This window comes from Chionomys nivalis, chromosome 14, assembly GCF_950005125.1.
Source record: "Chionomys nivalis chromosome 14, mChiNiv1.1, whole genome shotgun sequence".
NCBI classification, from domain to species: Eukaryota; Metazoa; Chordata; class Mammalia; order Rodentia; family Cricetidae; genus Chionomys; species Chionomys nivalis.
In genome coordinates, this window is record NC_080099.1 from 22,878,612 (window position 1) to 22,904,199 (window position 25,588).

Sequence of the window (25,588 nt, forward strand, 5' to 3'; positions counted from 1 at the left end):
GAGAGAGAGAGAGAGAGAGAGAGAGAGAGAGAGAGAGAGAGAGAGAGAGAGAGGTGGGAGGTGGGCAGGGCCCTTTTAAAAGGGAACATAGTGAATGTGCACAGGAGGCGCTTTCAGTGGCTACAGCTGAGGACATAGTCTGTCAGAACCCCAAGGGCAGGTCAGTAGAGATAACCTGAATACTAACAACAATCACAGTGAATATGATAACAATTTTTAACACTATGATTAAATAACTGAAATAAAATCCTTCAATCACAGGTTGGAGAAATTCTTCAATATTCTATAATCCACTTTGTGAACCACAGGAAACTTCATTTGTTGTTTACGAATCCGAAGCACTCATTGAGAAAATTTTACTTGATTGCAGAATACCCTCTGAGAAAGGACGATGTATGTGTAACCCACACAAATTCAGCAAGGACCATGATGCCGATAATTAAATTTTTCTTTAGAGGTTCTGTAAGTAAAGAAGTGAGAAGGAAAACACAGAATTGAGCTACCATTTTCAATTAGTGCTTGTAAACTGTACCGCATCAATTGCTTTTTAATGAGGAAGACCTGACATGCACTGATGCAGAGACTCTCTTCACCACGAGCTGCTACATCCCACCAATTCTCTACCCTGGCATGTATCCTATCTCTCATGATGGGATACTTGACTTTTCCTAAAAACCCAGACCCAACTCTGCCTTGGGACCATCTCAGACCCAAAAGAGAAGAGGACTAGAATTGTCTTAGTTGTCTTGTAGAAGCAGAATAAAATTTGGGGGATTAAATATACAGAAATTTTGATGGAAGGAAAAAGTTGAGAGAAAGAGAAAAACTGTGGAGCAAGGTAGGAAGAGAGCTGAATTCAAGTTTAAAAGAATGTATGAATCAATTAGCATTCATTAAGCAATTTTTACACACTCCTTATACAATAAACGAATGTGATTCAGAATGATAGGGCAGGGAGAAGGGAGAATGGAGATGTTCTCAGACTTCCCAGTCCTTTAAGAATGTTAGAAAGTGGTCAGTAAGCTCAGTAGACAGACTGGCTCATCAGAGACCTCCCTCCTTAGTTCTAGACCTGAGTATTCTGTTCACACAGTAGGGTTACTATTATTCAGCATCCGCATTTGGAATTATATTATCTTGTTTACCAGTATGTTGCTAGCAGCTCATTAATAATTCATTTAACTTCACTAGCTGGTACACTTACAGAGTACTCATTAGAGTTATACTGAAAGATCAAATTAAAAAAAAAAGCAAGTTATGCAAATGAGAAGTTAAAGGAAAGGCGAGAGTCGGTTCCTCTGGCTTTAGTAGCCACAGTTTACTGTGTGCATGTTATATCTGGGTTTGCAGAAACAGGGCTTCCTATCATGCCCTTAGAGTTTCTTCGTTACTCAGGGTCTTTAATCACGTGTTCTTACATCATGGCACTGCAGAAAACACATTCATTGCTATAAGTATGTCCATTTGTTGCGCAGATTGGATTCCTTTCCCTGGTACACCTGTTTGGGAAGTTCTTATACACGTCGCAGTCAGGCTGTCAAAGATAGGAGACAATACCAGGTTTATCATATAGCGATCTTTGTGGGGAAAAAGCCACACAACATAATAGTTAAATATTAAGGTTTAAAAAATAAACATTGAGGTACCCAAACCCAAATATGTTACACATATTATAATTACATTTATTTATTTTGTATATGTGTGCACAGATGTGTGTATGTGTTCATGCATGCATATCTATGTGCACGCCACAACACTGATGTAGAGATCAAAGGACAACTTGCTTGAGTCAGTCTCTCTTTTCACCATTTGGGCCCTGGAGATTGAACTCATCCGTCTTGATGGCAGGCCCCTTTATTTACTGAGCAATCTTGCTAGCCCACATACATTATACTATTGATATAGTTTTATAAATTTGATTTTTCAAAAGCTGTGCACTGGATATATGAATTTTATGATAGAGTTATCCTGTCTCTACTTCTCTTTACATTCAGGTCAGTCTCTCATTATTTTATGTCATGAGAGATAATAAAACTTGATTATTTACCTTTTAGTCTCTTGTCCTCCTGAACCATCCATGGCAGACATATACACACATTTAAGTGAACCTTTGTTTAGATGTGTAAGATCTTACACAGACATAGATAAGGAGAGTATCGGTGATTTACAGAAATAGGCAACAGTGTGTATTTTCTGCTGAATTTACCCTTCAATTTCTTTGTAATTTTTATCTATCCAGTTGTTTAGAACTACAGTACTTCACATCTGTATAACATTATAATGTGTTAATATTTGAAAAATTATGATTAATCTACCTCTAAATAGATTATTTAATTACTTTCAAACTTCTTTTCTTGCTATAATAAACAAATCTACATTAAATAACTTTTAAAATATATTAAATACTTGTATACAATAAGGATTTGGTTCCTTAATGGAATTTTTTAATAGTGTCAAATTTTATCTGGTCTCTAATGCTAAAGCAGTTGTACAGTGTTGGCAAGACTATTACTATTTATGTGCATGCTTGTGTGTGTGTGTGTGTGTTTGTGTGTGTACCTGAGTGTATACGTAGGCACCATACATGTGCAAGAGCCCACAGAGGTCAGAATAGACAGTTGATCCCAAGGAACCAGAGTTACAGAGAGTTTTGAGCTGTTATGTAGGTGCTGGGAACAAAATGTGGTTCCTCTGCAAGAGTAGAACATACCCAACCTCTGAGTCATCTCTCCAGCCTCTGGCAGGACTCATTCTTGACCTTCATATAATGATAATGACTTATGCATTTTTGTTTGGTTTTAATTTTTTTCCAGGTCTATTCTATTATAGATTTTGTTTGTTGGTATTTGACATTAAAAATTACATATAAAATGATAAAAATACTGTTTAATTAATTAATTTACTTTATTTTAAAATTTAATTCACAGTTTCTCCTCCCTCCACTTCTCCCAGTCCCCCCTTCCCCAGATCCTCTCCTCCTTCATTTCCCTTTGGGAAAAGAGCAGGCCTCCAAGGGCATCAACACAGAATGAACAAGTTCAATAAGATTAAGCACAAATAATTATATCAAGGTTAAACAAGAAACTCAGAAGGAAGAAAAGGGTCCTAAGAGCAAGCCAAAGAGTCAGAGACGCCTCTATTTTCACTGTTAGGATTCCCACAACATGCCAAACTAACAACCATCACATATGTGCAGAGGACTTAGAGCAAACTCCTGCGAGGTCTGTCAGCTATCACTTCAGTCTCTCTGAGCCCCCGTGAGCACGCTTAGTTGCTTCAATGGGTCAAGTTCTCATGGTGTCCTCAACTCCAGTGGCCAAATTAAACAGTGTTAACTCACCTTCTGACGGACTTTTGTTGAAAATGCAAAAGTATTTTCTGAAACCAACAGAAAAGAAAAGTTAAGCATAAGAAGAAGGAAAAATGGCATGAAGTTCCCTTAGTACTTAGCAGAAATAACCTGTGCAAAATGCTTATTCATGACCTTCAAAGTAAGGTGAGAATATGTGGTAGTAGCAAAATATGTTGTTTGTAGAATGATTTCAAATCTGAAAATATTTGTTATTGTTTATTAATTTCTAAAACTTTTCTTTTAAAGATACCATAGTTTTTCTTTATATGTGAAATAGCCTAATCAGAGAAAAAAAAATGCCTTGTAAGAAAGCCACCTAATTTGCTTTGCATAAAAGACAGATAGTAAATTTGATTAATAATTATTACGATTTAGTATCTTGGATCTAATCTTTCACAATTCCTTTATTTGTTCTGAAATTTATGATTTGTTAGTGGAAGAATCAGAGTTTTCTCTATATATATTTATTAATATTTATAGATTTTTCTCTTAGCGAGAGAAAACTCTTACTAACAGTAAGTCAAGGTAAGACCTTGACTTACAGGACTCAGCTGATAAAGAACAAATGATAATATCAAGGATCCCCAGATCTGGAAGACACCATACAGCTCATACATTACGTAGAACAACACTGGAATGTGTCCTACAAAATGGGGTGAGGGTAAATATCTCTAACCAAAGACCCATGACAACAACGTAAAAATCCAAAGGGTAGATTTTGAGGTTTACTTTTAATAGAGATAGGTTCTAAGTATCTTGTCCAAGTTGACCTTGAACTCCCATACACAAACAGTTTTCTTTCCTTGTGTCTTTGAATAACCTTGTGCCTTTGGCTTTATGGGAACGCAATGCTGTGCTCAGCTTCTGCTCCTTATTCTAATTCAGTTTCTGTGCTCCAGTTTTCTAAGTCAGGGCATGGGTAAAAGCAATTCATCAGTGTAAGTTCTAAAGAAATTTGTAACATAATGTTTTTCACCAGTTTTATGTTTCTAATCCCAGTTTAAAAATTCATCTGTTCCAGAATTGCAATGGATGCTCCCAGCGTTATATGTCTGGGAGGGAGTAGTAGAAATTTTACTTACCGTGATAAAGAGGAAACACCAAGGCCAGGATGAAAATGATTTTGGTCCATAATAAGGAGGAAGACATTTGTCAAGTCTGAGGAACAATCATTTAATTATAACACATTTCCAAAGCAAAGTTTCTTACAGACCAGGGAACTACACCACACCCCTTTCCCAGATTCCTAGATATGGCTAACACTAGTGTTCCTCGATCCTTTGACTAATTCTCAAAATCAATAAGACACAAACAAGAGAAGTGCAGAGTCCTCCTGGGAACTTGAAATTCCCTCATTGTACCTATTCTCCCAGCCACTGGCTCAGCAAAGCAGGAGACTAGCTACCCTTCAAGAAATACCCATATCGCAATCTCAGATTTTCAGAAATGATTCTTTAAGAAAGAAGGACCTTGAGAAGCTGTTGTGGGAAGTCAAGGCTCCTGGACAGTCCCCAGAAGTCTCCGTATCCCCTATCTGGAAAAGCAGAGATAGTGGAGAGACAGCAATAGCCCTGGGCTTTAATGCTTTGCTTGCCTTCTCGGCTCAGCCACTTCCCTCCAGCTGCGGTTCATATTGCTTTTTAATTAAGAACCTTGTTCGGGAGCAAGATCAAAAGCCAGCACAGATCATCATAGCAGAAGACTATGTTCCTCCTGGAGGCTGTAAAATAGCTCACAAGATACACTTCACTTGTTCTTAATAGTTCTCTCAGCAGAAAGTTAGGAACAACTTGACCTAACTTATCCAGAGATGTGGGGAAGAGAAGGCAATTAATACTGGAAGGGGGTGAGGTGGGGAACACATTTCAAACTATTGGGTAAGAAAGAACAAGAGAATAAAGGTGGAAATAAAGTTAATTTAAAGAATTGTGACTGGACAACTCCACCTCATGGTTTTGTTAGAAAAATTAGATCGAATACTAAAATCAAGCTAATACAACTACACCTGGCAGCCTCAACAGGAATTTTGATTTTTATCAGGTGTTTGGCGTTTCTTTTGAGATGTATACCAGTGTGCCAGTGGGACGTTTGTAAACCTGTAGCGTGAATTTACAGCCGGGAATGAACATCTGCTACAGATGTTTTATCAGTGTCCATTTTCACGGTCAAAATAGCAAATCTATTGTTTGTATAAGAAGTCTGGGCTGTGGTATGTTTGGAAAGGTCCCAGGAAAGTCTTAAAGACAGCCAGCGCTAAGGAATCCTGGCTAGAGGATGAAGATGGGATGCGAAGGACAACAAGGGGGAATTGAGGCCACAGCGGACAGTGTCCTAAGTTATACAAGTTGATGATCTGATGAGTCCTACAATTAGGTGGGAGGCACAGTGGGATGTGAAGTTGCGATTCCCTGGAGGTCTTCACTCAGCTTTCTCAGAGGCTGACCCTGGGGAAGGCATCGGCAGTTAACGTCCTTGAGTTCTAATCCCGTCTCTGACAAAATGACCTCTCCATCACATTCAAGCTCTACAACCCTCAACGGTCTCACTATGTAGCACGGGCTGGGCTGGATCCACAGGCCTTGTCTCGTGACTCCTGGGGTTATTGGCTTACACCACCATGCCCAGCCCAGCCTTTAAATAGGCTTATTGGTAGAAGTCATGAAGAAAAGAAACCAACGTGAGTCCCATGAGCACACATATGTCTATTGTTAATTAATTTAAGATTTTCATCTTGCACCCTTATTGGACTTGGTACTGTGTTGCCTAGGCCATCTCTATAAAAATCTCTACCTCTTACCCTCCCTTTTTCCCTCCCCTCCCTTAAGTTCCCCTTGTTCCATTAGACAATTTCTGTTATACTTGCTATATATTTGTAATTTACCCTTAAACAAAAATGCAAATAACATAAATATTAGATGGTACAAAGTAATAGAATATTATGTCATGCTTGCACAATACATCTATATAATGAGTAATTTTAAAATCAGGTAAACATATGTTGCCATATTTATAACAACTTTTTGGTGAAACCTTCAGCGTGTGTCTAGGTTTTTGAAATTCCAACTGTTGTTTCTATAGTCTCCCTACTGTACAATAACACAGCAACCCTTTTCAATCCTCACCAGAACCGAGCACTCTTGATTGGACCCCTATTCTACCGTCTATATTTTCATTTTGATTTATGGTACCTGCATACATTTGTGGATAGATATTTCCCCCATGATTTAGAGGCCAAGTCTATGGTTTAAACAGAAACCCTCACAGGGACAAGGGACAGATAGAATTTTTACAGAAGAGTGATAACTAGGAGTTGCTAACATAGAGTTACTAAACTATTCAGCTCTCTAACCAGTTCTGTTGCCAGTCTCTGAAATGTGCTTCTCTTTATTCTCAACTCTGACCTCAGGGAAGAAACCAACCATATCATGGGAGCACCAGCATGTCGCTAGGACAAACAGGTCCTGATACTTATCTTATTCAAGGAAGAGCTACTTTAAAACATGAGAAACTGGTTTTTTATTAACATTTAAAAGATCATGCTCAACTTCCTTAGCAATCAGGGAAATGCAAATCAAGACAACATTAAGATACCATCTTACACCGGTCAGAATGGCTAAAATCAAAAACACCAATGATAGCCTCTGCTGGAGAGGTGGTGGAGAAAGGGGCACTCTCATCCATTGCTGGTGGGAATGCAAACTTGTGCAACCACTTTGGAAAGCAGTGTGGCGGTTTCTCAGGAAAATCGGGTTCAACCTACCTCTTGACCCAGCAATACCACTATTGGGAATATACCCAAGAGATGCCCAAACATACAACAAAAGTATATGCTCAACTATGTTCATAGCAGCATTGTTTGTAATTGCCAGAACCTGGAAACAACCTAGATGTCCTTCAATGGAAGAATGGATGAAGAAAGTATGGAATATATACATAATAGAGTACTACTCAGCAGTAAAAAACAATGACTTCTTGAATTTTGCATACAAATGGACGGAAATTGAAAACACTATCCTGAGTGAGGTAAGCCAGACCCAAAAAGAGGAACATGGGATGTACTCACTCATATTTGGTTTCTAGCCATAAATAAAGGACATTGAGACTATAATTCGGGACGCTAGAGAAGCTAAATAAGAAGGTGAACCCAAAGAAAAACATATAAGCATCCCCCTGAATATTAACCTTCATCAGGCGATGAAAGACGACAGAGACAGAGACCAACATTGGAGCACTGGACTGAAGTCTCACGATCCAAAGGAGGAGCAGAAGGAGAGTGAGCACGAGCAAGGAACTCAGGACGGCGAGGGGTGCACCCACACACTGAGGCAATGGGGATGATCTATCGGGAACTCACCAAGGCCAGCTGGCCGGGGACTGAAAAAGCATGGGACAAAACCGGTCTCGCTGAACATAATGGACAATGAGGACTACTGAGAACTGAAGAACAATGGCAATGGGTTCTTGATCCTATTGCATGTAATGGCTTTGTGGGAGCCCAGGTAGTTTGGATGCTCACCTTAATAGACCTGGATGGAGGTGGGTGGTCCTTGGACCTCCCACAGGGCAGAGAAACCTGCTTGCTCTTTGGGCTGAGGAGGAAGGAAGACTTGATTGGGGGAGGGGGAGGGAATGGGAGGTGGTGGCGGGGAAGAGGCAGAAATCTTTAATAATTAAATTAATTAATTAATAAAAAAAATAAAATAAAAAAAAGACAAAAAAAATTTTTATGCAGACGATGAGTGAAAAATTATCAGATCCCAGCCAACATAAATTACCTATTTCTTTTTTCTTTTTATTTATTTTTCAAATAAAGCACCTATTTCTTTTCTTTTTCTTTCTTTCTTTCTTTTTTTTTTCTTTTTTTTTTTTTTTGGATTTTTCGAGACAGGGTTTCTCCGTAGCTTTTGGTTCCTGTCCTGGAACTAACTCTTGTAGACCAGGCTGGCCTTGAACTCACAGAGATCCACCTGCCTCTGCCTCCCGAGTCCTGGGATTAAAGGCATGCGCCACCACTGCCCGGCTAAAGGACCTATTTCTGTTAGTTTTAGTTAGTAACCTGAATCTCTTCAAATTGGTATTGCACCATTTTTCTCAACCTAAACCTCTAACCCTCTCTGATTAAAGTTTCTTTGCTGGTGACTTCATGCTATTTGACTCTTTTCTCTTTTGACTGAGATGAGGTCATGTTTGATGCCATCATGATTCTCCACGGATTATGAGAGGCTAACCCAGGAGGCTTCTTAGACTTTCAACTGCTCAAAACCCTCCTCTGAATGCTCTGAAACTTGAGAATGAAGAGAATCTAAGATATTTATTTATTTAAAATAAATATTATTTATTTAAAAATTTCTCAAGTAATATGACATTTGCGAATATCTCTTAGATCACAGGTACTAAAATATGTCTTAATCCATTATGCAGGCAAATGAAAAAAACCACTCTAACACATTTAATAACACTTTATTTTAAAGCATTTTATTGAGCAAATCATTTAGATACTTAAAGCTTTAAATTGAATTGAAGCTTACATTATCGAACATAACATTAGGGTAAGGGTTTTGTTGTTTGTGATCAACTTTCTCTGTAGCCCAAGCTCGGACTCACCAAGGTTGAGTCTTGCCTCAGCTTCCCAAGGGTTAGGATTGCAAAGTGTAAGTATCACTCCATGCTTGGACACCAACATTTCAAACTGCCATTTTATTAATGAACATAGAAAATAGAAATCCTGAAGTTATAGGTTCCTATTTTTGAGAGCAACCTCGAATGCTCAGTGTTAAATCCTCTGTCATATAGTGTGATTCAGCTGGTCGTCTATGAATGGAAGGCTTTGACCAAGAAATTCTAATTGTAGAATTCACTGCAGAAAGGTATCATAATTATAGCCACTGGGATGTTTGGGTCCAAATATTGTCAGCATTTGCCATAATGAACAAAAAAGAAAGCAGTATCACTTTTCCTGGATAATCAAAAGGGAAAAAGGGAGAAAGATCATTAAAAATTAATTACATGTTCTGGATAATTTACAAGTTTATATATTTATAAGTGAGAATTTGAACTTGGGACATATTGGAGAGATTATGATTTATTGTAAAAACAGCTGTGTCTGTTTGCTTTTTAGCTCCTTTATATCTCCTTTTCCCCCGTGAAGATACTTGACAACTCTCAGTCAAAAGTCACACCAGATTCGTGAAGGAAGAGCTATAGGGAATTCCAGGTCTGCCAAAGGCTTGTGTGACTTTGAAAGCAAATGGGCAAGTATTTCAATAAGAGGAGAAACACACACAAGGAAATGAGGACTAAAGACGGCTGGCAAGCCTTCAGACAATAAACACTTTCAGAATGAAGGATAAAGGGACAGGAGTTCAGCTGGGAGTGCCCTGGGCTCTCAGGAATCTTTTGAGGGACAACTTCAAGAGACCAAGATGACATCGCATGAGCTTCTTTCTAGCATTAATTGGCTCATTGTGCATGGTGAGCCTTAAAGGTCAACATTCAATCTGGTTTTTGATCAGCTATCTTGCCTGTAACTAGAATGCTGCAAGGTAGATTCTTGTGGTATCACAGAGATACACTGGTTAATATTGCAGCTTCTGAATTACATTGTCATAGCTATTACTCAACCACTAGCACTTCACAATTCACCAAATTAAGTGAAATTAATCAATTCATCCATTTGCAGATCACTTAGCCGAGATATGTTGACAGTTCACGAGTGATACGCTGTAGAGGAGTTAGAAGTACATTCTTTTGGCTTTTATAAAATATAGTTATCTTTGATATACCCTATGTGCCTAGATTACCAACAATATGAATCTATATCATTGTCTAATGCCTTATTCATGCTAGGAAGAACAAATGTTTCCTGTTGCATTCTTACCTCAGTGAACTGCAGAAAATACATTTATTGCAATAAGTTTTTCCATTAGTTGCACAGATTGGATAATACTCTGTGGTACATGTGTCAATATATTTTGCATATGGCTTACAGTCTATCTGTAAGAGAAAGGCAATAAAAATCATCTAATAGTGAACACTTGATCACAATAGTCATGAAATATATCATAATTCAACAAGAGAGAGCATAATGTATAGTTAGGAGCAAAATCAAATACCTACACACCCACTATCCAGAAACTAATAAAGTAGTCTCAATACTTATGTAGGAACTATACATACTCAGAATAAAATTATTTATCCTAACATACAAAAACATGTATTTTAAAAAGCAGCTAATAATTGCCAATGGCATTCCTAGATATCTTCCTCTATACATTACCACTTTAATCATGCCTAGATCATACCAATGTGGTTTTATGTTGCTAGCTTGATTATGTTACTTGGCTTTGGTATAATACATACATAAACACAGATTTTTTTAAAACTTGTTGAATTCTTGTATACTTAAGGCAGCCTTACCGAGATTCTAAAACTTGACAAACATTTAAAATTATATTTCAAATTTCAAATGAACCACTAGTCACTTACTTCCATTCTGTGTGTTGAATATTTGGTGAAAGAAGATTCTGCAACAACAAAAATAGTTTTAAAAATGAGCAACTTGCAGATACAATGACGGCAAGAAATGTGCTTCAGTGAGCTCCACTGAACTCAAGGAGCTCCAATGAGATGAGAATTTTATGCTAGTAACCAAGATAAAAATTATCGAACATATCTACATACTTAATAAAAACGGGTAGTAGCCAGGCAAATGTAGCTCTGTGAAAAATTTTGTATGTTTTCAATAACTTTTTTTTCAAGATAAGGTTTCTCTGTGCTGCCGTCCTAGCTGTGCTGGAACTAGCTCTTGTAGACCAGGTTGGTCCGAGATTTCCCTGTCTCTGTCTCTCAGAAGCTGGGATGAAAGCTGTGCTCCACAACCACCCAGACTGAATTCAATAACTTCTAATGAAGTCTTCAATAATTGTGATGATGCAAACTTTGAAAAGATTTACACCAGATATACCTAATTAGGACAGTAGAAGAAGCTGTACAAAAAGTGGCTTTAGAACTCTGAGTTCTTTTTTCAGGATATTTGTCAATACGTAACTCCTACACCATTATGCAATATTTATGATAGAGAGGACAGTACCACCTGAGATGCCAAGAGCGCTTTTCTTATGCATATTTTGTTATCAGGGTTGGGAATTAAAAGTAACAATTCAGAAGGCCGAAGTATACCAGACTTAGAAAAGAGGATTCCTTCCCTGCACTTTGTATTTAACAACCAAACTATAAGGTCTCCTTAAAATATCAACTGTAAAAACTAGTCAAAATTCTTGAATTCAGCAACATGCAATGTACTAAATTCTACTGTATACAGTAATCCAACATTCCATCTCCTTCTCTGTTGAGAAGGAATTTATAACCTGCTTTTTCTCATTCACCAATTTGAGAATTGAAAAGGCAAGAAAACCACAATTCTACTCCTGTCTTAGCACAGCAGCTCACCAGCATTCTACCCGAGACTGAAAGCTTACCAGAATAAAGAGCCAAGGCCAAGTTGATGAACACAGCTTTGGTCCATAGTGAAAATAACTCCATTTGACCTAACCTGCAGGAGAAATCGTTCAGAATGTTTGTTACTAGGAGCCTGGCTGCATTACAAGAAGACAGGGTCATTTGAAACTGGCTTTTGTTTAGACACTTAGAACAGTTATTTCAGAGAGGAGTATCTGAACCAGTGCTGACATCAAGGCTGCGCATGGAGCCTGTCTCCTCCCGAAGCAATTCTGTGAGTGATGTACACCCTGGCACTACTCACAGCAATGCTGGGCACTGGGGCTGGCTTTCTCTGAATAGTGACAGCAGTGCTGTTTACTAGGGCTGTCTTCCTACGGCAATACTGACGGCAACGCTTGCGTTGTGGCCATCTTCCTGTTGCCACACCTCACCTACCTTATGCAGAAAGGTGGAAAGGTGGTGGGTGTAGGGACAAACCTCTGGAGACTGGCTCTCTTGTTCACTCTTCTTCAGCTCCAGCCTTCAAGCACTCTTGCTTCTTGATCCTTAAGTGAGGAACTTGATAAGGGCAAATGGACGCCTGGGGCAGGTAAGATGCAGAAGTATGCTGTTTGTTCCCCAGAGGCTGTAAAAATAGGTCATGAGAGGCACCTACCAAGCTCTTCTCAATACAAATAATAGATCATCCCTCATCAGGAGATGTGGGCACAATCTGATCCCTGTACCTAGATGTGAGGAGAGAAGTCAGTGTGTACAGATGCTGATCCTAACGTAGATAAGGAATGTGAACGCCGTTTTTCAAGCTAGAGAACAAAGCAGGAAAAAGGAGAGCAAAATTTGAATTTAATAAGGCTTCATATCCTGAATAGCTTTACAAACTAAATATATAGTAGGATTTTTCTAGGTAATTGTTAAAGCAGATAGATGTAGCACGCCACAAACACTGCTGTGAACTGATGGCTAGCACGTGTGTTCTGGTGGTTGGTGTGTTTCCATAGTACAGATGAGGTACAGTCAGGTATGGAAATTCTGGAAAACAGTAATTCACGGTTCTTACTACTATTTTATTGCCTGCTAACTATTGCATGAGTTAAAGAATAATCAGAATTTCGATCAATCATAGGATGAATTGTAATAATAATCTTTCTAATATTAATCTATCCTCTCATTTTAAAAGCCTACTTGTTATCTACTATTTTCTGACAACCTGATAAAATGTATTGATTTCATTAACTTTTAGCATTTTTTGGGCTTTTCATATAAAATATCATTGGTAAACATACTTCTTGGCAGAGGCATGGGCAGCTCCTTTGGATGAGACTGGCTGATTCATTGGGTGTTCTTAGAGACAGCAGTTGATCCAGCCTTCCAAGCCAAAGTGTTAGATGAGCTAAAACACACAGGAAGTCCTGTGGTAGTTCTGGTTGGTATCACAGTCACCCTGACTTTGATTGCTGGCCTCTGGTTTGGATATCAACACTCAGCAGAGTTTTCAGGCCGAGAGAGAGAGAGAGAGAGAGAGAGAGAGAGAGAGAGAGGGAGGGAGGGAGGGAGGGAGGGAGGGAGGGAGGGAGGGAGGGAGGGAGGGAGGGAGGGAGGGAGGGAGGGAGGGATAGAATGCACTATGGCAGTCACTTTGGATCCCATTCAGAGTGTAAAAAGGAAAGGAAATTACTGGATTTCTTCAAGATTGATTAACCCCAATGTGAAGGTCTTAGGACATGGACCTGTTGTAGAATATTATTTTAACTATGTAAAGATGTGCTACATTTGCTCATGACGCTGAATATTACTTTTAACTGTGTTAAGGTGTGTTTTATTTGTTTATGCTGCATTTGTTTAATGATACAAGGATGTGTGGTTTAATTATGTAAAGATGCATTGCATCTGTTTCACCTTGCTTGCCTAAGGCACCTGATTAAAGAGCTGAACAGCCAATAACTAGACAGAGAAAGGCTAGATGGGGCTGACAGGCAGAAAGAATAAATAAGAGGAGGAATCCAGGCTCCAGAGAAGAATGAAAGAAGAGAAAAAAGAGAGTGAGGGGGGACATGCCTAGAGCAAGAAGACAGGCAGTCACCAGCCATCCAGACAGGAAAAGCAAAAAAAAAAAAAAAAAAGCAATGAAAGTAATATATACAGAAAAAAAAAGAAAAGTCAAAAGCCTAAGGCAAAAGGTAGTTAAAGAGAATCAGGTTAAGTTAAAAAGAGCTAGCCAGAAACAAACCTAAGCTAGGTTGAGCATTCATAACCAATAAGAAGTCTCCATGTCATGAATTAGAAGCTGGTTGGTAGCCTAAAAGAAAAAGCCCAGTATGTGGACCAAAACAAATAACTTCAAATCTGGTCACTTAAGTCATCTCTCGTCTTCTTCCATGAAGCTGCTGCCATGAAAGCAACTGCACATTAAGAACTCTTGCTGGATAACTGTGCTTGGCTCTTTCAGCTTCCAGCAGCATCAACAAGGAGTCCTCAAGCAGATCTCATCCACTGGTAGGAGAGTGATGGCCTTAAGAAGAAGACATCTGAAACTTGGCTTTGGTGTTGTGTACAGACAGCACAGTACTTCCTCATTCTCTTTTCTGTAATTCCATAGCCTTTCCCCCTCCCCTTTGTTCTAATGAAGCTGGTACATCATGGACACAGCCACTGTAGTAGGTTGACCCAAATTAAATGTTTCAGCCTCTTGTGCAAGGTCACATGGGGCAGCAACCGCTCTCAGACTGAGTGGTTATCCAATCAGTTTAGTCTAACCGCCTTGAAAATTATGCCACCGAGACTTAAGGAAAATCCCAGTTTTGAAGAAAGAATGCTGAATTTTAGGTCTTTTTTTTTTTTTTATAGCATTAGGCTAGAAGGGTCATTCAAATTTGTTAAATCCAAAGGTGGTTTTTTAACCTAGTCTCATCTTAATAGTGTCAACAGTTTGCTGAAACTTTGTCAGTTAGCACACATGTTCTTACTAGTGCAGAGGCTTAGCCGTGAGACAAAAATACTGTTTACAGATATAATAGAACCCTGCTACTTCACCAAACATCCATAATTATCACTGCAAGGAGGTGCTATTAGGTAAGTAATAGCCCTTTTATCCATCTGATGAAATTTTGTTTTGTACTTTTGAAATAGTAAATCTTACATACAATCTGCTGGTTATAATTTTGAGCCCCTTTCTTTACCACTATATATTTACCCTCTTTCAGAAAATTCAGTACCTTAATGATAGTTAGTAACACACAATTTATATGTGATATTAGCAATCAGTTAGTCATCCACATATTGCAATACTAATGCCTCTGTTTACTCAAAGGCATTGCAAGTTTGTAGCCACAGATTTTCAAGATAGAATGGGGATAATTTTTAACCCACACGGGAGCATAATATAATGAAATTGTTCTAGGATAACCATGTCAAGGGACTTCCATTCAGAAACAGATAAAAATGGAGGCTGTTCTTCCAACAGCAAATGGAAGAGGAAGCCCTTTGGAGGGAGCACCAAGAATTTTTAATATGATTCCAGGACATTAGCTAGAAAAGTATTAGTGCTTGATACCACCAGTGGAGATTCTCAATTTTATTTATGACTTGCCGGTTTTAGGCAGATCAATATTAATCATGTTAAGGCCTGCTAGCTAGAAAAATTCATGTATTCTATGAATACTAGAGGATACTAATCATATAGCATTTAAAATCATTTAAAAATGGTTCAGAGACTAGCTAAAGCTTCCTGTTTTAGCAAATATTAATTCAGTTTGAGAGCAGAGTTTCCTATTTTCCCTTTCATGTAATCTTGATATATGTCCATTCTTTATTCTGCCCGGTGTACATATTGCCTAGTTATGCCTTATTTTTTCATAGACTTGGGAGAAAGCAGGTAATAAATTTCCTTTTTTAATTCTAAGGAGGATATCTATAACTTCACAGAATGTTCCAGAATAACCTGCATTTCTAGTTTTGGGGAGAGAAGTTACCTTTATCTAGGCATTTAATTTGCAAAATGGGCACTGTCAAAGAAGGAGAATCAGTTTCCATGGCACCAAAAGCAAACAGTGTGTTAAGGTCATGTCCCCAGCCAGAGATAGGGTTTTCAAACATCCAGAGAAAACCAAATCTGTCTTGGAATTTTTTTTCAAACTCCCATAACTAAGGTCCTGGTGTGTATCCTTTCTCCTAGTTTGGCATTTAAATCAAATGAAGAGCATCGAGGTCCAAGAGGAAAATCCTTGAGTCTCTTCTCCACTGTTTGGTGTACCTGGAGTTCCCATGGGGAAGGACAAGGTGGTGTTTGAAGACTGTGAAAGTCTTCAGGCCTCTTCAGTCCTTGTGAGCATCTATTCCTTCTCACCACTGGGGGAGTCTGCATCCTGGTGGGTTTTTTGGGGGGGAGGGGTTGTAAAGGGAAAGTTTATTTATTTACTTTAAATTACAAAGGGGCCTGTGAGGTCAAGTTTCAGTGGGTGGAAATACTTGCCACAGAGGATGAAGACTTGAATTCAATTCCTGGGTTCTGTATGGTAGGCTATGAAAACCCAGCTCACATGAGTTTCCCTCTTACTTCTACTTTTTGCTGTGATATATGTGCACACAAAGATAAATATAAAAAATAAATAGGGAGTATATTCTCAGATACCTTCCCCTTGAATTTTGAAAGCAATAGGCATAAAGTGGAGAAGGATGCTACAGCTTCTTACTATATTGTCTCCCTGACAATATAGCAAACAACGTACAAAATAAACACAATGGAGCATGTTTCCTGAGTCTGGATTCTTCCTTTGGATAGTACAGCCTCCTTCAATGTGCGAGCCTGAGACTACACTGCCTTGATCAGTGTAATCTGTAAGCCCATAGCCCTTTTACAGTTACTCCCACAATTTTACCTTTCTTTGGAGACTTCCAGGGGAGGTTGTATAACAAGTAACAACTCTAGAAAAGTCGTATGAAAACGCTAAGACATGTCTGTTTTTCTCTGAAGGAAATTTTATATGATTATTTTAAGTAGACCCCGTGATGCTACCAATTATCAGAACCCCCTATTAGCATGTTTTAAAGTCATTCTTAAGAAGGACTGAGCCAGTTTACCTGAGTTTTAGTTGACCCCTCGCTGTGACAATGTATATTGTCTAGAATATTCTCTCCTCGAACTCCAAGATAGTAATACATCTGTACCCGAAACTTGTTCTCTACCGCCTAAGAAAACAGGGCAGACACAGTAAAGAATTTCAAAGGAATCTATTAGGAGCGCAGTTGGAATCAATGTGGCAGAATAAAGAACTCATAAAAGTGTTTTGAGAAACATAGTAACAAGATAAATAATTTTTCTTTTACTTCTAGGTTCACTCTACCCTAAAGTCCTACTACAAAGATTGTCATGTGTGTGTCAAATCTGGTGGGAAGGATATGGAGTAAGGCGTTTATGTAATCAGGACCTCATCAGAATTGCTGGGACAGATGTTACAGGCTGGCGCTTCTGAAATCTGTTACAACCACAAAGAAATATGTCTAAAGTGAAGAAATGGGAAACAAAAGAATTGAAGAGAACCTAGTAACTTTATCATTTCTTCATTTGGTATTTTTCCTTTTGTCCTGGGAATCACAGTGCTGCCCCTCCTGAGGGGCTTGAGGAACTGTACAGAGTTTTATACAAAGTTCTGGATAATACAAATCCTTGCTATTTGATGTCTCCTCCTCTCTCCTGATCCAACATACCTTTCAATTCAAGAGGGATGTGCGTCTTTGTGTGTGCATGTGTGAGTGCGTGCGTGCATTTGTGTGTGTGCTTGCATGTATGTGTGTGTGTTTGCAAGGAATTGGCAGCTTGTAATTTGTATCCCATGCTTCTCAGTTTACTTACATCATTTGAGAATGATCTGAATAGCACAAAAATCAATAACCTATAATAGAACATAAATTCTACACTTTTGTGATATAAAGGAGAAATTAGCATGATGAAGGTTAAGAACCAGGTATATTTGAAATTTCTTAGTTGACCTGGTCATCAAGAAGATTTTACTTAAACCATCAGTTCACTGAGGAAGTCTCCAACAGCTTTAAAATAGCAATCTTGTTTCCAGAAGTTTTTTCCATTCCTTTTTAAAAAACAGATTCTTTTGTCATATCTGTGAGATAATGACCAATCATGGTAAAATAAAATACAATAAGATAAAGCAAAAACCATTTGATCAAAGTTGGACAGTCTTCCAACAGGAAGAAAAGAGTTCCAATGTTCCAAAAGAATTTTAACAATATAAATTTCAAAATTCTAGAAGAAGATATTTTAGTGGATATGAAGGACCTAACCAAACAAAGGAAAGTTCTAGCTCTTTAGTCTCCCTCTCCAAATGGGAACAGCTAACAAAAACAAAGACTAAACACATTAAAATTTAAATTCAATGCTTACACACATATTATCACGTTCAACCATGAGTAATTCTGTTTAATATGTGTGAGTTACTCTCTCTGTTTTTATAGTTTCCTGGTGTCTTTTTAACTTTGCAGGGAATTCGTTTTCCCAGTGGCTTTCCTTCTTACAGAGGAGACATACTGTTTTTTCTTCTTGAGCGCTGACTTCTGGGTAATCTTTTCTTCCCAGGGACCTGTTTAACCTTCAGCACCACAACCAAAAAGCGGAACTTTGATCCACATCTTCTGTATTTCCTGCTGTTAAAAGTCTTGAAAACAATCAATGTTCAAGAATTGAAAAGGTTCACACCAAAGGCCTATTCTAGCTTTTTGCAAGAATTTTCATATGTCTCAAGCACTGGGTCTTATAAAAGTCAAGTTAACCACATGAAGGTTTCCTGGGTCTCTGTGGTCCGAGTCTGTATCTCTCAGAGAAGTCTGACACATTATTTCCAATAACTAAGAAGAATCCTTAGTAGGCATTTCTGTATTTCCTGAACCTTATAAAGATTCTCGTTAAAGGTTTCTCATCTTAAATTTTGTTAAATAAAACTTCTGTAATAGTGTTTTAAATTACAGGAATCATTGCTCACTAATATTCATAGGGTGTTACCAGGATTTCCTAAATGAAGTCTGAACAATTTTTCCCTTGCTTTGTTAATGATTCTTTTCTTTGCTTCCTATGAGCAAGCACTAATATATAAATGCCAGTCCAGAACACATGATGAAGAGTGAAAATAGATTAGAACAACCTGTTCATGTGTGGGGTTCTTTTCATGGGGGATTATTCTCCTGACTGCACTCTGATATAGACAACTAGTTGCCTCTAAGCGATTGCCCCTAAGGGATTAGGGCATAATAAAAATTCCCTACTTGGGTTGGCACCATGTCTGAATTGTGTTCTCTGACATATCTGATGAAGAGAAACACCATGAAAGCAACCACAGGGTGGTTAAATCCAAAGTAGAAAGTGGAGATAGAAATCTAAATTACAGATAGATCCTAGGTAGAGGTCCTGCAATTATTCTAATTGCAAGTAAACACTCATTCCATTGCCCTTACCTTTTTCTCCTGAGATGACAAAGGAGAGCCCAGAAACAGAGGATGCTCCTTAGCATACGTCTCAAGGCCATCTACCTGCTTTTAGGGTAATGGAGCAACTTGCCCAGAAGCTAATCTTAAACAGCATCAGGAAGAATGAACAAGGTCATGTGTATTGGGTTGGAAAAAATGCAGGCAGGCCATTGCTAGGGAAGATGGCTCTGGAGGCCACAAAGGACTCAACTGGATATTCTTGTTCAAAATCGTGGGCTTTTTCATTAGTTGTTAAATGCACATAAATTTATATTCCTAAATATCAAGGCAGTTTACAGCAAGGCCAAAGTCAACTTCAATTTAAATGGAGAGAAACTCAAAGGAATTTCACTAAAATCAGAAACAAGACAAAGTTGTTCACTCTCTCCATACCTATTCAATATAGTACTTTGTGGGAAGTTATGTATGCTGTGAATATGTTTTATTGCCTTGGTTAATAAAAGAGCTGCTTCCTGTTAATGGCTTAACAGAGTAAAGCCAGGCTGAAAGAGATATAGAGAGTGTAGGCAGAGTCAGGAAGAAGCTATGTTGCCGCCTGCAGGAGGCAGACACCTCCTGGGGACCTCCTCTCCCATGAACCTAGCCAGTAAGCCAAAGCCATGTGGCAATACACAAATTAATGGAAATGAGTTAGTTTAGGATATAAGAGCTAGCTAGAGCCGGGCGGTGGTGGCGCACGTCTTTAATCCCAGCACTTGGGAGGCAGAGGCAGGTGAATCTCTGTGAGTTCGAGACCAGCCTGGTCTACAAGAGCTAATTCCAGGACAGGCTCCAAAACCACAGAGAAACCCTGTCTCGAAAAACCAAAAAAAAAAAAAAAAAAAAAAAAAAAAAAAAAAAAAAAAAAAAAAAAGAGCTAGCTAGAAATATATTAAGCTATTGGCCAAACAGTATTGCAAATAATATAGTTTCTTCTGTGTGATTATTTTGTGTCTGGGCAGCCAGAACGAATGAACAGCCTCTCCCAATAGTACTTGAAGTTCTAGCTAGAGCAATAAAACAGCTGAAAGAAATCAAGGGATACAAGTTGGAAAGGAAGAAGTTAAAGTATAGTTATTTCCAGATAGTAAGATGCTATACATAAGTGATCCCAAAAGATTCCACCAGGGAATGCTAGATCTGTAAATACTTCAGCAAAGTAGTTAAATACAAAATTAACTTACAAAAATCAGTAGCCCTCCTATAAGCAAATGACAAATGGCCCGAGAAAGAAATCAGGGAAACAACACCTTTCAGGGCTTCAAATAATATAAATTATGTTCCGGAAACTCTAATCAAGCTGGTGAAAAATTTTAAAACATCAAGTCTTTGAAGAAAGAAATTGAAGAAGATATCTGAAGAGGGAAAGCTCTCCCATGCTCATGGATCAGGAGAATTAACATAGTAAAAATGGCCATCTTACCAAAAGCAATCTACAGATTCAACGTTATCCCAACACAAATTCCAATACAATTCTACATCTCTTGAAGGGACAATTTTCAGCTTCATAATGAAAAACTAACAATTCAGGATAGCTGCAAACAACCCTGGACAATAAAAGAACTATAGGAGGTCTCACCATCCCTGATTTCAAGTTGTACTACAGAGCTATCTTAATACAAACAGCATGGTATTGGCATAAAAACAGATATGTTGATCAATGGAATCAAACTGAAGACTCAGACATAAGTCCACACTTAATTTTTGGCAGAGAAATCAGAAATACATACTGAAATGTTGTGGGATAGTTTGGATAGTTTGATTGCACTGTGACACTCCAGACTGTCAAACTAATTGACTAGAATTAGCTGGAGAAAAACCAGAAATTTGAATAGAGAAGATACACAGGAAGAAAAGGGCAGAGGTTCGAGTTTGAGTTTCCTTTTGGTTCTGGGACAAGAGAAGAGATGTGTCTCTTGTGATGTCTCCAGTCAAAATGCAGGGTTAGTTAGCTGCTACTCAACCTCTCTGAGCTAGCATGTTTTCACCCTAGCCTTCCATTCAAGTCTTATTGACAAATAGAACGATATAGCCTTAATTTAAATTTACATATCATGGCCATATCAGAGCAGGGACCACAGGACTAGAAGCCCTGCTAGGTCAGGGTCTGAGTGGCCTATGGGGCACTGACTGTCTGGCCATGGGGATAATTAAAATACCAGTAGATTCATGTGCAGCCACTAAATAGATAGAAAACATACCTGGAAAAAAAAGATTGCTAGGTTTTAGAGATAATGGCTTGATTTTTTTATATTGTTTGTATTTTCCAATGAGATATGGATACGTGAACTTCTTTTCTTAGTTCTAACTCTGATTTGGACAGAGCAGCTTGGGCGTGCAGAGAGGATATGCAAGTGAGTGGTGCCTAGTGTTTGGGAATGGCTTGGATCAACAGAGGAAACTAAGCTAGTCTGCAGGATGTGTTTCCTGGTACAAGACTCGAGCATAGGGGGAGATCTGATGGGGTGGGAGGATTGGATGTGGTGTGTAGAAATAAGGAGCAGCAGACTGTGTCCCGCCACCAGGCCAGCTTTACCCGAAATAATTACACGGAAACTGTATTCTTTTAAACATTGCTTGGCCCATTAGTTTTAACCTCTTATTGGCTAGCTCTTACATATTGATCTAACCCATTTTTAATATTTTGTGTAGCACCACGAGCTGGCTTACCAGGAAAGATCTTAATCTGCCTCTGTCTGGAGTGGGAGAATCATGGTGACTGCTGACTCGGCTTCTTTCTCCCAGCCTTTTGTTCTGTTTACTCCGCCTACCTAATATTTTGTCCTATCAGGGCCAAGCAGTTTTCTTTATTAGTTAACCAATGAAAGCAACAGATAAGATACAAGACCCACCTCCATCAGTGGTATGAGGAGACTGCGGGTTGGGGAACAGGTAGAAGGGTCATAGTATAAGCTTAGGGATCAACTGTGGTGTATACAGGGATGACCAGACTAGGCTATGGTACTAGGCTACGGTTGTGGGACCCAGGCTAGATCTTCTAGGCTGGGGAGAAAACGTAGACTCTACACCACAGATGGAGAGGGCAGGAGACTTATAGGGATAGACTCTGAAGAAGGAGGTGGGAAGTCTGGCTGGCTGCAAAAGTTGGATGCAGTGCAGTATGAGTAAGGTTTTGATCATACACTATGCACATCTCTTGGACATTTGAGACTTTTTTAATGTCCATTTTATTTACGAGTTCAGGATGATGTCATTGCTTCATCTTCCCAATCTACTGTTTTGTTTTTAGTGCTTTAAAAAATGTCAGATTTTCTCCTACAAACCTTGATATTAACTGGCTTAGCTCAGGGAAGAAGAGCCTATTATATTTCATTGACTTTAAAGAAAACACTTACAAATTGTCACGGGATAAGTTGATCTTTTAAAGATGTCCCATCACCATAAGCAAGGGCATGGAGTATTTTCCCAATTGCCCAAGAGTACTTTGATGTTTTCCAGGACTGCTTTCTTTACTCTTCAAATAAGATTTATATAATGCCTCTTAAGCATTTCCTTCTGTCATCTTTATTGTCATTTTAAAAAAGGTTTTCTCTACTTTTTAATTATGTCTTTCCTTTGGCCATTTCTAGTACATATCAAATAACTGAGTTCTACAAATTCATTCCATATCCAAATAATATACAGAATTGCCACAATTTGATCTGGTTTTTAAATGAAAATGTTTATGTTTGAGAGTTTCATACATGTATATAATGAAATATGATTGTATCTATTTCCTCCCTTCTGATTCCTGAATTGTACCTCTCACGACTCTCCCTCACAATTTCATGTCTTGTTTTGTTTTTCTTTTTCTTTTTTACTTTTTAAAATAATCAATGAAGTCCAGTTAGAGCTGACCTTGGGTCCATCAGGGCAGGGCCATCATTTGGAGCATGAGAAGCTTATCAGTAGCCACATCCTCTGGAAAGAACAATGCTTCCTCCTCCAGCAACTGTCTACTGCCAATAGATCCTCAGTACGCAGCAGGGCCAGGAGGCTATCAATACTTCCATGCTAACATTTTGGATTGCCTGTGTCGGCCTTCTTCAGGCAACCAGAGCTGCTACACGATCATGATGGCAGTAGTTGTGTTATGTTCAGAAGACGGCACTTCACAGTATGCCTCTGTATCTCCCAGCTCTTACATTGTCTTTCCACCTCTTTTTCTACAATGTTCCCTGAGTCTTAGTGGCTGTGAGGTAAATGTAGCCATATCCTTTAGGGCGCAGCACTCAGTCTCTTAATCTTAGCACTGATCAGTTACTCATGTCTCCATTGACCGTTGATCACTGCAAAGAGAAACCCTTCCGAACCAAGTTAAGTCCATGTGTATGGGTATAAGCACAAATATTTATAAGGCAATTAGACATCTTAGTCATGCAGCAAAATAGCAATAAGCCTGTTCTATGCTAGAGCCTATGATTTCCACAGCTGTGGGCTTTTGACCAGGATTAGAATATCAAACATGATTCCTTCCTGTGGAGCAGGCTTCAAATCCAATCAGAAAGTAGTTAGTAACTCCATTGAAGTCATGCCGCTATTTTACCAGAAGACACATCATGTCTGGCGAGTCAGCATTGAAATAGTCAGGGTTCAGGGCAGAGTTAGAACACGGATCTCTCTTCTCCTCCTTCAGCGCTCACAACACCTTCCGGTGCTATGAAAACTGGCTATCTGGGAGCAAGTTTCCTGTTCATTTGAGATTGATTTCCCTCTGTTTTATAAAGTGCTGGTGTCTTTAGCAAGAGAGTCTTATATTTAGTTATTTTTAGATAGCCAAAGACAATGGTAATAGCTTGCATTTTATAGACCTCTGGGACCAATAACAAATAGGGATTTTTCATTAATGACTCTGTCTCTGGGAGACACATTGTCCACCCATGTAGAGTAATTCCATTCAAATGTTTCCCCTAAAAGTTATATTTTGAAATGAGCTTACTAATTAGTGGGTTTTGTAAGACTTTCATGCGTCGTTAGTTTTGGCTCACCCACCTACTACACTTGTGCTCCCTTCCCCCATCCCTGCTCAACCCCGTTACCCTTAGTGTTCTGTTCTCTCTTTCTAAGCTCTCTACTATCCCTCCATGTTTTAAAGTTGGGCTGTAGATAGTAGACTTCCAGATAACTTTTCATACCCCTATCCTATGGGATTAGGGCTCCTCTTCACCCTCTGATTTGATATTTTAATGACTATTTTTTTCTATTATATTATTGTATTTTCTGCATAAATGTAATTTTGAAACTTCACTTTTGTGTTTTAAAGTTTAGGATCCCTGGTAAATTTTCAAATACAGTATTGGAGATGGTGGACATCTTTGCGTCTTTTTCTCTTTTTTTGAGATTTAGAATAAATGCCTTAAGTAAGAAGTTGAGTAATAATGTATTTCATTGTGATAAAAAAGTGTCCATTTAGTTTGGACTTTATAGATATTATTAGAAATTTATCAGCTTCCTCCACAACATTTATAGATATAATCATATGATTGTTTTACTTAAATTATTAAAATTGGGTGTCTTTGTGTAATCCTTTCTAATATTGACCTTGTAAGACAACAAATAAATCATGTTGTCATTAAATTTTTAAAATTTTGTTTACTGATATTTTATTCAAGAACACATGCTATGCTAGGTTAAAATTTTATCTTATTTTTTGGGAGGTAGAAGAAAAGGTCAAAGTTTATTGAAAAGTAAAAAAAGTTTTTTCCTTTTTTTCCCCTCTTATTGAAAATAGATTTTTTCTCACATAATATGCTCTGATGACAGTTTATCCTCCCACTACTCCTCCCAGTTCCTTCTCTCACCCCATCTGGCTCCACTCCCTTTCTATCTTAACAGAATAAAATATAATAAGCTAAAACTAACACATTGGAATTAGACAAAACAAACTGAAGGAAATGATCCCAAGGAAAAGGTACAAGAAACATATATAGATGCAGAGACCCACTCTTTTGCACATTAAGAAATCCCGTAAAAACACTAAACTGGAAATTACATTATATACCCCAAAGGCCTGGTGCAGACTGTGCATGCTACCTTAGTCCTTGTGAGCTCATATGAGCTTTGATAATGTTTATTTGTAGGGCCTGATTTTTTGGTGTTCTCCTTCCCCTCTGGCTCTTGGACTCTTTCTGCCTCCTCAAGTCTCCCTGATCCTTGTGGGGAGGGATGTGATGGAGATGTCCAGTTTAGGGCAGAGAGTTCAGAGGTCTCTCGTTCTCTGCATAATTTCTGACTATGGGTCAGTGACCTCTGTATTTGTTCCCATCTACTGCAGGAGGATGCTCCTCTGGTAATGGCTGAGCAAGG

At 38.5% G+C, this 25,588-nt stretch overlaps 1 protein-coding gene across 1 annotated transcript; it reads right to left on the reverse strand.

Annotated features, from left to right (window-relative positions):
• Positions 1–414: 414 nt before the first annotated feature.
• Positions 415–11,893, reverse strand: LOC130886997 (serine protease inhibitor Kazal-type 10-like). The gene is made up of 7 exons (XM_057789263.1): positions 11,830–11,893; positions 10,838–10,875; positions 10,230–10,345; positions 4,435–4,496; positions 3,341–3,378; positions 1,419–1,534; positions 415–460 (listed from the first exon to the last, which is right to left on the reverse strand). Exons 1-7 carry the CDS (start codon positions 11,891–11,893, stop codon positions 415–417), a joined length of 480 nt encoding a protein of 159 aa, XP_057645246.1.
• Positions 11,894–25,588: the final 13,695 nt, after the last annotated feature.